Raw genomic sequence first — 12,198 nt, 5'->3', positions numbered from 1 at the left:
CAGATATTCTACCGAAACATTAAGGTACTGCAATACCAAATGTACGCACTAGATATAAATCTTGACTAATATACTTCATTGTTCGGAATTTCGTGTATGAAATGAAGGGATAGCGAGACACTTTCTGCGGGTACGTGAAAGCCAACGGGCTATATGACGCAGCTGAGACGACTCTGGAGTCGCATTAGAGAGGACGGCGGTTCAAGTGTCTTTTTCAGACTTCCAGATTTAGATTTTTACATGGTTTCCTTAAAAAGTTGAAGGCAAATATCCCGTCCTTCCCAAATCCGAGGTTGTGTAACGTCTAATGACATCACCTCCAGAGAAGGGACATTAAATCTTACTTATTCTTGTGCGTTTGGTGCTCTGCAGTTGGAGAAATTGCAATTATCACATAAAAAGGGTTTTTTACGTAAGCTGCATTTTGATATAGTTTATTTTGTCGGACTAGTTTCGGGCAAGAAGACAAATGCTTCTTATAGTATGTTATTTATAGTACATAATGAAATAGACAGGGGCTGCAAGGCCCCACTGCCGGACAGATCCATATATTGCTAAAATCGCAGAACATTTACACTAAGCTGTAACCTACTCAATGTGCCGAGATGTCGTTTGCCGTCACGTAATCTAAACACCCCGAGCGAGGTGGCGCAGTGATTAGCACACTGGACTCGCATTCGGGAGAACGACGGTTCAAACCCGCGTCAGGCCATACTGATTTAGGTTTTACATGATTTCCCTAAATCGCTTCAGGCAAATGCCGGGATGGTTCCTTTGAAAGGGCACGGCCGACTTGCTTCCGCATCCTTTCCTAATCCGGTGGGACCGATGTTTAGTCCTCTCCCTCAAATCACTCAACCAACCAACTCGAAATACTACGGCAGCCCGTGGGAATGGTAAGAGGTCACTGTTTCAGAGGCCGGCTCGTAGTTTAGCTGATTCGCCAGACTGGGGATGTGCAGCTGTCCGCGATGTAACAAGTGTTGGGCCGGCTGCTGTTGCATTCACGTTCTGACATCGCTTGTTCTCGCGGCCATCTTGCGGCCACTGTGACGCTGCTACTGTTTTCCGTGGCACCACCCAAAATTTATTGGCGGCCCTACAGTATTGTTTTATGACTTTTTGGTTTTCTATATCATCATTATGTGACTTGCCTTATATGCACTACTTTTTTAGCGTATCCCAAAGACGATCTTTCATTGTAATCGTATAATAATACGATTGTGTGATGCATACGCGAATATATATGCAATCAGAATAAGAAATTTTTATGAGAATATGCAGCTGTCAGTGGCGACTGCTGTACGTGCAAAGACCATCATTTTTTGTTTACTATGGGCTATATATAATATTTCTTCTAGTTTGTATTATCTCTGTATTTACATGAACAGCAACTGGTACAGACAAGTGCATATTCTCGTAAAAATTTCTTACAAAACATTTCATTGGCATACACTATAAAAGAGTACAGACGAGGGCTATTCGGAAAGTAGGACCAATCGTCGCGAATTGAAACCACAAGAAAAATCTAAAGTGTTTTATTTGCAACAGTTAGCTACACGTTGCAGCTACTTCTCTATATAGTCTCCACTCCGACTGCGACATTCGTAGCATTGTACAAGCTTTCCAATACCCTCATCATACAAGGCTGCCACCTGTGCTTTCTGCCAAATCTCTACGCTGATCTGCAGCTTTTTGTCTGTGCCAAAATGTTGTCTTCATAGCCAGCGGTTCATGTAAATAGAGAACAAAATCAGAGTCAGCCATATCCGGGCTGTATTGAGCGTGATCAAACACTTCCTATCGGAAACGCTGAGGGAGCGTCCTCGTTTCTCCTGCAGTGTGCGGCCTAGAAGTGTCATGAAAAAGGACATGCTTAACAGTTATGTTGTTTGGGGTTGCCTGGAATCAAGCGATATCTCTCACAGACCTTCATACTCGGCGGGAGACACCATTTTCTAGACATGTTTACGTGCTCTTTATGCGCTGAGAACTGAAAAGAGACAACGTGACGCGATCGACGGACATGCTAGACACACTGCCCGACACATCTATGTAAAGCTTCATCTAATTTTCATTGAGGCTTCACCTTACTTTCCGAATAACCCTCGTATAAGGCAAGTAAGGTTGTAATAATATGGGAAACCACATATCCGTAAAACGCTATATCGTAACCAACATATTGTAAGAAGTAAACCTGACCGGATACCTACGCGTGTTAGCACCCCGCTCCCGTGATTCAGGGAAGCGCCCCGGACCCGGATCGAATCCGCCCGACAAATTAAAGATGACCGCCTGAGGATCTTAGGAGGCTTCCGGCACCCGCCAAGGTGAATAACACGCTTCTGCCCATGTCTCATCTGAATCACACGATTCGAAGCGTTTAGAAAACATACTTACATTTTCACATGGGATAACATAATATGGGTACACAAATTCCGTCCGGAGAAGGGGGTGGGGGGGGGAGGAGAGGGGGTTGCGACAGGAACGACAGCCAGCCATCAATGTCAAAGACAATAATTTACAAGTCGAGCCCGTGAAGATGCGGGAGTCAGGCCAAGAAAAAGAAGTTTTATCTTCTATAATACAGACGCCGTTGATGAAGTTTTGTACAAAGTTGGCCTGGAAATACCGTGGGTGTGTGAAATACAGTTTAATTCTTACTGTAAAGTGAAAAAAGCAACCTAGTACTGTTAATAATGCCAGTTATTAAGGCTGAAAACAGAAGCGTACTGATTTTATTCGTGGGATATGTAGTACCAAGAGTAGAATTAGTAGTTGAGTTATTGGTTAAGGGGAGTAATAGTAGCAGAAAGTAGTAGTACTAGAAAGTAGTTTTTTTTGCCTTTTTGATTCTTTGTTGCAGTATTAGATTTATTACCTACTATTGTTGTCATATTAGTATCTTTCTGCATTAGTACTTTCAAACAATTCCAAAAAGATCCTAATATTATAACAATACTACCTAAAAATCTAATACTGCAACATAGAAGTACCACATACAAATGCTTTTTTTCATCTTCCTCCAAAACTCATTCATTTTCTTACAATAAACTCTTTTCCTATCATTTGATCATTTCACATCAGTTGTTTTTCTGTTTGCTTTAGCTTACTGAAAACTTTGTATTTCTTGACTTCTAGTCTGAATTTTTGTCTCCGTCGAATAAGGCCTCCTGTTCAATTTGCAGTTTATATAAGTCCTTTTTCGTCTTACCTCTCCTCCCATTTTCTTTATCTATTTTCCCGTTTTGGAAGAATGTGTCGATCTTCTATGTTAATATTTCTTCCTTCATTCTCTTTAGATGCCCATGGAGTATGACACGTCTTTTCCTGATCTCGTCTGTTTTTTTAGGGCAGAATGAGTATATTTTCTTATTTGGTCTCAAAACCCAGTTGCCATGTTTGTTCTTGTTTGGACCTAATATTTTTCGCACGAGACTTCTTTCTGTCTTTTCCAAAACCGTATAAAAACAGTCCTTCCGATCCACAGAGGACTTCTGTTTTCACACTGTATTATAATGCCTTAATTTAACTTCTTTAGAAAAATTATGGATTTCTCACGTTCATGTACGCTGTTTTCAATTTTTTCAGTTCTGATTTTAATTGGTTCTGTTTCTCCTATTATGTTCATATTCTCACCCAGATATTTAAAGTTGTCCGCTTTCTTCATGTTGCCATAACTGGTTTTTAAAATTCTTGGTGAGTTACTTTGATCATGTATTCTGTCTTTTAAAACGATATTTCTAAAGCTATCTTCTAAGCTGTTTATTTCAGAAGTTCTAGTTTTTTCTTTTCATTCTCTGGGGTTCCATCCTTACTCTATTTTTTATAATTTTCCCATCACACAGTTGAATTATGATGATGACAAGCTGTTTCCTTGTCTGGCATCTGATACTATTAAGTCATGATTACTACGTTGTTCTTGCGAAACGTCGACACTGTGTTTTGCAGATCTTCCCATAAGTTTTCTACTTTGTCTCGATTTTTCCTGTTGTCTGTAGAAATGATTATGGGGCATGTTCTGAAAGTAAGTGTACTAAATTTTTATATTTTTTAAGAAAAACTATATTTGAAAAAAATGAAACAGAATATTGTCGATACGTTGATACACTTGTTGACTGTTTTTTCTCATAAACGCCATTCCGTTCCATATATTTGGTGAGCGGTGGCACAAACTTCTTCACGCCCTGGTAGAAGAACTCACCTGCCACCTCTTTCCGGCGGTTTAGTGCCTCTTTCTGCACCTGCTCGTCGATTGAAATTTTAATTCCACTCATGTATGCCATCAGGAAGGTGAAAAGATGAAAACCTAAAAGGCGTCAAGTCAGGGGAATACAGGGGTTTGTTCATATCATCCCAACCAAACGAGTACAGGAGCACCTTGGTGGTTCAGGCTGTGTGAGAACGGACGTTGTCGTGAAAGAAGCACCATTCCTCTCCTTTTGTTTTGAATGCTGCTTTTTTTTAAAAAAAGGGATCTCGATATCATTTTACACTGACGTCTCTCCCTGAGACAGAAATTGTAGTTTTGAATTACTTGGGAGATGAGGAATTGGTGTGACGCCACCGTGACGGTTGTCAGGCGTGTAACGAGCCAACCACGTTTCATCTCGAGTAACAATAAAATGGTTCAAATGGCTCTGAGCACTATGGGACTCAACTGCTGAGGTCATTAGTCCCCTAGAACTTAGAACTAGTTAAACCTAACTAACCTAAGGACATCACAAACATCCATGCCCGAGGCAGGATTCGAACCTGCGACCGTAGCGGTCTTGCGGTTCCAGACTGCAGCGCCTTTAACCGCACGGCCACTTCGGCCGGCACGAGTAACAATACAGCTCGGAAATTCCTCACCTTGGAATTTAGATCGCTCAAGAAACTCACAGATGTTACTGATTGGAACCTTCGAGTGCTGCTCTGCCAGTTGTTTTGGGACACGTCTTGTGCAAAGTTCCTTCGTTTCTGTAGAGATTTCTGGAGAGTTGCGGAATCATCAGAGAAATTTCATACACTGTCAATTGGCGCTCTTCAAGAACAGTTTCCTCGACTTTTTGGACCAATTCATCTGTCGAAATGGAAGGTCTTCCACTCCTATGTTAATCGTGAACATTTATTCAGCCTCTGCTAAACTCCCTACACCACTTAAAAACACACGTTCTATTCATAACACTTTCACCGTAAACCACTTTGATTGGCGAAAGATTTGTGTTATTCCTTTCACGACTTGGAAACGGATTACAGAATGTAGCTCGCACTTGGTGTGATTTCTTACCGACATCTTTCACACAACTGGATACTACAACGCGAGTTTACATATTACCGTGTTCCTTCCATGCTTGCTCTGGTCAGGGGTCCACCCGCTACAGTTCAGTGTTACCAACACTCAAAAAACAAAAACCTGCCGCCCTTTATGGTAACAGTACACTTACTTTCTGAACTTGCGTTGTACGATGTACATCTTTTACTATATAGAGAAATGTTACTTGTGCGACCATTGTTAACATTCAAGGTAATAGGTCGTAATTTTTTACTGTATTTATTGATATATCGCATGGTTTTTAAGCACAAAAGTTAATATAACACAGACAATAACATATATAATTTACAAACAAACATCTAAATTTTAATATCATCAACTGCATCATTCCTTGCGATCAGGAAATTGTCGGAAGTACCACGATAGTACTACGATAAGTCCTGTTGGAACTACTTGACGAACAGTTTGCCTGACTGCTCCGAAATCGCAATTTGGAGCTGGAGCCTCATATCATGTATGAAGAGAATCCATGTTTCTGCCATGATTGGTGCGTATTCTGTTAAACATTGTCCATGTTGTGCGCTATTGGTCAAAGGCAGGAGGTTTATTTCTTATTCATGGAATGTTTTGGCAATGTGGAGGGCAAGCCTCCGTCCAGTCTCGTTCCCATGAGCCTTCTAGATCGAACCAAGATACATGCAGTTCAATGGCTGTTTTCAAGCATGGTTTTCTACACACATCAAAAAAGAATTATGCATCATCCCGGTTCCGACAACTCCTGAAGATAGACGTTGACTGGGGGTATTGTATAACAGACAGTCCCTTGGACTGTTCAGAGAAGTCACTAAACACGCCCAAACATGTAAACAACCATGCAAAGGAACGCCTATTAGACGGACGGGGTCCGACAGCCGATCAGTTCCTGTCGTTTCACCAGAAAGGAGGTACATGGGTCGTGTTGTCTGTAGTTCAACCATGCCTAGACGGTCAATACCGCGGTTCGATCGCGTCCGCATTGTTACTTTGTGCCAGGAAGGGCTCTTATCAAGGGAAGTGTCCAGGCGTCTAGGAGTGAACCAAAGCGATGTTGTTCTGACATGGAGGAGATACAGAGAGACAGGAACTGTAAATGACATGACTCGCTCAGGCAGCCCAAGGGCTACTATTGCAATGGATGACCGGAACCTACAGATTATGGCTTGGAGGAACCAGACAGCAGCACCACAATGTTGAATAATGCTTTTCGTGCCGCCAAAGGACGTCGTGTTCCGACTGAAACTGTGCGCAATATGATGCATGATGCGTAACTTAACTCCCGACGTCCATGGCGAGGTCCATTTTTGCAACCACGACACTATTCAACGCGGTGCAGATGGGCCCAACAACATGCCGAATTGAGCGCTCAGGATTGGCATCAAGTTCTCTTCATCGGTGGGTGCCGCATATGCCTTCAACCAGACAATCGTCGGAGACATGTTTGGAGGCAACTCGGTCGGGCTGAACGCTTTATACACACTGTCCAGCGAGTGCAGCAAGGTGAAAGTTCTCTGCTGTTATGGGGTGGCATTATGTGGGACCGACGTACACGGCTGGTGGTCATGGAACGCCGTAACGGCTGTACGATTCGTGTATGCCATACTCCGACAAAGAGTGCAACAATATCGGCAGCATATTGGCGAGACATTCGTTTTCATGGACGACAATTCGCGCCGCCATCGTGCACATCTTGTGAATGCCTTCCTTCAGGATAACAACATCGCTCAACTAGAGCGGCCAGCATGTTCTCCAGACATGAACCCTAACGAACATGCCTGAGATAGATTGAAAAGGGCTGTTTATGGACGACGTGGCCCACCAACCACTCTGAGAATCTACGCTCAATCACCGTTGAGGAGTGGGACAATCTGGACCAACAAAGACTTGATGAACTTGTGGGTAGTATGCCACGACGAATACAGGCATGCATCAATGCAAGAGGACGTGCTACTGGGTATTAGAGGTACAGGTGTGTACAGCAATCTAGACCACCACCTCTCAAGGTCTCGCTGTATGGTGGTACAACATGCAATGTGTGTTTATCATGAGTAATGAAACGGGCGGAAATGATGTTTGTGTGATCTCTATTCCAATTTTCTGTACAGGTTCCGGAACTCACGGAACCGAGGTGATGCAAAACTTGTTTTGATGTGTGAATATAGAAGTTTTCTTTCAAGGACAATCTCATCTTGATTGATAGAACGTTGTGGGTTGCCTTGTAAGCGTTTAAATTCGCGGAGTAGAGATGCTGTTCGTCGAAGTGGGAACGTAGTGTGCGTCAATATGGACAGCGATTCGACGGGGACTGATCTTAGTGCGCCACTACTAATTCTCATTGTTTTGTTCAGCTGTGCGCCGAGGTTTTGTGTGTATGCGCTGGCTATGGAGTCATAGAGGAGCACCAGATTCCGCAGCAGAGTAGACTAGCCCGAGTACTGAAGTGTACAGGGTTTCAGCAGCGACGCCCCAGGTTGTTTCGCAGGGCTTACGCAGGGCGTTGTTCCTAGTTCGTATCTTCACAATGTTGTTTTCCAAATGATTGTTGTAGTAGAATGTCTTGTCGAATGTAAGCCCTAGATATTTTGGGTGCTGATAGTGTCAAGTAGTCTGTCACCAAAATAGGCCTGGAGCTGTCTATTCGCCACTCTGTTGTATAAATGAAAGTAAGCCGTCTCTGTCTTTCTGGGGTTTGGTTTCAGTCTCCATCTTCGAATCAGATGTTAAGATGGCTTCCATTTCTTCAAAGCTGAGAAGATTTAATAAGTAGATAATAATTTTAAAAAGCCACTTGACTGCTTAAGCATAATTGGAACTGAGAATTTGAAACAGTTTGTCAAGATAAGTGCTGAGTTATCTGTGTGTTGCTTACATCGACAATCTTGCCGCTTTTTACACCATTGTTGACTGCTTCCGAAGTAGTTCGTATTTGCTGAATAATAAGCTATGGTTATATTCGTGTTTTCATAACATGTTTCCGCGGACTGTTTAAACGTCCCTCGTACTACAGCACTGCTGACCAACATGCTACTCTCCTAATACGGCTGAGATGAAAAAAATCATGGGATACCTCCTAATATCGTGTCGGACCTCCTTTTTGTCAGGCGTAGTGCAACAGCTTGAAGTAGCACGGACTCATCAAGTCGTTGGAGGTTCCCTGCACAGATATTGAACCTTGCAGCCTCTATGGCTGTCCATAACTGCGAAATTCTTGCTGGTGCAAGATTTTCTACAAGAACTAACTTCTCAATTACGTCCCATAAGTGTTCGATGGGATTCATGTATGGCGAGCAGGGTGGTCAAATCATTCATATCGCATCGTCCAGAATGTTCTTCTAACCAATCACGAACAATTGTGGCTCGATGACAAGGCGCTTTGTCATCTAGAAACTTCCATCGTTGCTGTGGCCGAGCATTTCTAGGCGCTTCAGTCTGGAACCACGCGACCGCTACTGTCGAAGGTTCGAATCCTGCCTCGGGCATGGATGTGTGTGATGTCCTTAGGTTAGTTAGGTTTAAGTAGTTCTAAGTTCTAGGGGACTGATGACCTCAGAAGTTAAGTCCCATAGTGGTCAGAGCCATTTGATCCATTTGTTTGGGAACAGGGAGTCCAAGAAGGGCTGCAAATTGACTCCAAAAAGCCAAACATAACTATTCCCAGTCAACGGTCTGTTCATCTGGACCAGAGGTTCCAGTATACTCCATGTAAACACAGCTCACACCATTATGGAGCCACTATTACCCTGTACAGCGCCTTGTTGACAACTTGGGTCCATTGGCTTCGTGGGGTGAGCTTCACACTAGAAACGTACCATCAGCTCTTACTAACTGAAATCGGAACTCATCTGACCAGGCCACGTTTTTCCAGTCGTTTAGGGTGCAAACCATATGGTCACGAGCTCAGGAGAGGCGCTGCAGGCGATGTCGTGCTTTTAGCAAAGGCCCTCGTGTCGGTCGTCTGCTGGCATAGTCCGATTTCGCCGGACTGTCTTAACGGACACGTTCGTTGCATTTTCCACGTTGATTTCTGCGGCTGTTTCATGCAGTGTAGCACTAATCATTCTACGCAACCGCCGTTGCTCTCGGTCGTTAAGTGAAGGGGTTGTCCGTGGGGAGAGATAATGCCTGAAATGTGGCATTCTCGACACACTCTAGACACTGTGGGTCTCGGAATGTTGAATTCCCTGACGATTTCCGAAATGGAGTGTCCCAAGCTTTCAGCTTCAACTATCATTCCGCGTTGAAAGTCAGGTAATTCTCGTTGTACGGCCATAACCACGTCGGAAATCTTTTCACATGAATCATTGCAGTGCAAATGACAGCTCCGCGAATGAATTGCCCATTTATCCCTCGTGCATGCGGTACTACCGCCATGTGTATATGTGCATATCGCTATCCCACGACTTTTGCCACCTCAGTGTATTTGCCTCTTCTTGCAGGTGGCGTCAACGGGGAAACGTGGGTTGGGGTCTGCCACAACGGAAGAAGCCGTCGGCCTGCCGCATTGGGAAGACCTGCTGCGCAACTTCATCAGCGCTCCCGACATACCGTGCGGTTTTGGCCAGCTGGGGAACGTGGGCGGCCTGTGCCGCCAACCAGACGGCGAACGACACTGACTGCTCGGACCAGCTAAGCGAGGGGGTGACGCCGGTCTGCAGCGCACTCTACTACGCACTGTTTGAAGATATTTAGGTGTGCTGGCTGTTGCCTCTATACCACAGAACAATGACTTAAATACCATCTCAGTGAAATACGAGGGTTGGAACTTTAACAGTGGCAACTATTTATTTACAGCTCGTGCAAAATAGGTACGTGTTTCAAAGTTTTACTGACCTTCAAAGCAGTCACCAGCATTGTGTATAACCCTTCGACAGTGATGTGGAAGTCGTAGGATACTCTTGGCAGTGCCAGTTATGTTGACAGTTTGAGCGGCGCGGTCTATTGTCCGACGAATTGGTAGCAGTTCTGAAGCGAATGCCGTGAAGTGTTTCCTTCAGTTTAGAAATCGAACTGAACTCACGAGGGCTTAAGTGAGGGGAGTGCAGTAGGTGGTATAGCACTTAACAGCCCCATCAGCCAAACAAAACAGTAACAGCTTGCAATGTACGTGCTTGAGCATTGTCCTGCAAAATGATGGTCTTGCCCTGCAGAAAGTGTCATTACTTCTAAGCTGGTAGTAGGTTGTGTTCCAAAAAAGAACAGCATAGAGACAGAAGTGAGGACACTTTCTGCAGGACCTGACCATCATTTTGCAGGACAATGCTCAAGTACGTACAGTTCAAGCTGTTACTGATTTGTTTGACTGATGGGGCTGCTAAGTGCTATACCACCTACTGCACTCTCCTGACTTAAGCCCTCGGAAGTTCAACTCGATTTCTAAACTGAAGGAAACACTTCACGGCATTCGCTTCAGAACTGCTACAAATTCGTCCGGCAATTGACCGCGCCGCTCGAACTGTCAACACAACTAGCACTGCTGAGAGTATCCTACGACTTCCACATCGCTGGCAACGGGTTATACACAATTCTGGTGATTACATTGAAGGTCAGTAAAGCTTTGAAACACGTATCTATTTTGTACGAGGTGTAATTAAATAGTTGTCACTATTAGAGTTCCAACTCTCGTACATTGCTGGCTGTAACAGCTCACATCTCAAGAGATACTGCTCGGCAAAGCGACAAGACACCCTGCCATAGCGAGAACTTGGTCACGTGGGGCGCAACTGCGTTGCATGTCAAAGTAGCGCGTTGTTACCTCCCAACGATCGCAAAAAACGATGGATATTTACAACTTACTGACGGTGAGAAGGAGCAGAGAGTGACAGTGCTGACGTAAAAGGAGACGGAATGTTCCAGTTGAGTAGGGGAATTATCTGTAAATTGTATCAGGAGGGGATAATGCTGAGCGGATTGTGGATTCAACCATCTATAAGCAAAGTGCGCACAATAAATACGAGGGGTGTTCAATAAATAATGCAATTTTTTCTCTGAAGGCATGTTGGTTTTATTCATGATTCGAGTATATCACTTTTTTGGCTACAAAACCCTATTTTTCAACGCAGTCTCTGTCAGGTGTGATGGCTTGACGGCACCTTACTGGGAGGGCCTGTATGCTCGCATGGTACTACTCTGCTAGTCGACATCGGAGTCAACGTCTTGAGCATCAGTAAACTACTCACATTTCAGGTATTGATTCCCGCAGAGTGCATCCTTCATTGGGGAAAACAGATGGAAGTCGGAAGGTGCGAGATCCGGTCTGTAGGGTCCGTGAGGACGGACAGTTTAATTAAGTTTTGCGAGCTCGTCTCTGGTTCGCAGACTCGTGTGAGATCTTATGTTACCATGGAGAAGGACAAGTTCGTTTGCACTTTCGCGGCGAGGAACACGCTGAAGTTGTTTCTTCAATTTTCTGATGGTACCACAGTACTCTGCCGCGTTGATCATTGCATCATGATGGAGGACATAAAAGAGAATAACCACTTCAGAGTCCCAGAAGTGCGTTGCCATGACTTTGCTGGCTGAGGGTGTGGTTTTGAACTGTTTCTTCGGACGAGAGTAGAGATGGGCAAACTCGTTCATCCTTGGGCTCTAGGTGATTGGTGATCGCCCTTCTTTGGGAAACTTTCATTTTAACTCGTTCACCGTTCATTATGTGCTTGGTATCCGGTTCTTATGAAAATTTGAAAATTAGTACCAGCCAAGAGGGGGCACTTGCCTCTCCCCTGGAGTACAGAGTTTTTATTCATAACAGAATTCTCACACACTTGTAATTTTCGTGATTCTACAAAACGTCTCGTTTAGCCAACTGTAGCGTTATGTGGCTGATGGCAGTGGTATAATATGAGGTGGCGCACGAAAAACCGGCCCCGAGTACAGACTGCTCACCAATTACGCAGGATTTGTTGACC

The 12,198-nt window shown here is 44.1% G+C and overlaps 1 protein-coding gene across 2 annotated transcripts in view; it reads left to right on the top strand.

Annotated features, from left to right (window-relative positions):
- LOC126470296 (uncharacterized) overlaps positions 1-11,282 on the top strand; it is a 72,002-nt gene extending 60,720 nt beyond the window's left edge. For both annotated transcript variants that reach the window (XM_050098066.1, XM_050098056.1), the window contains exon 2: positions 9,730-11,282. In XM_050098066.1, coding sequence (XP_049954023.1) covers positions 9,730-9,906 — 177 coding nt within the window. In that variant the 3' untranslated portion in view covers positions 9,907-11,282. The remainder of the gene's footprint in view (positions 1-9,729) is intronic.
- Positions 11,283-12,198: the final 916 nt, after the last annotated feature.

The sequence above is a fragment of the Schistocerca serialis genome, chromosome 1 (assembly GCF_023864345.2).
Source record: "Schistocerca serialis cubense isolate TAMUIC-IGC-003099 chromosome 1, iqSchSeri2.2, whole genome shotgun sequence".
Lineage (NCBI taxonomy): Eukaryota > Metazoa > Arthropoda > Insecta > Orthoptera > Acrididae > Schistocerca > Schistocerca serialis.
The sequence above is the reverse complement of the archived record's forward strand: the minus strand, read 5'-3'. Positions and strand labels throughout refer to the sequence as shown.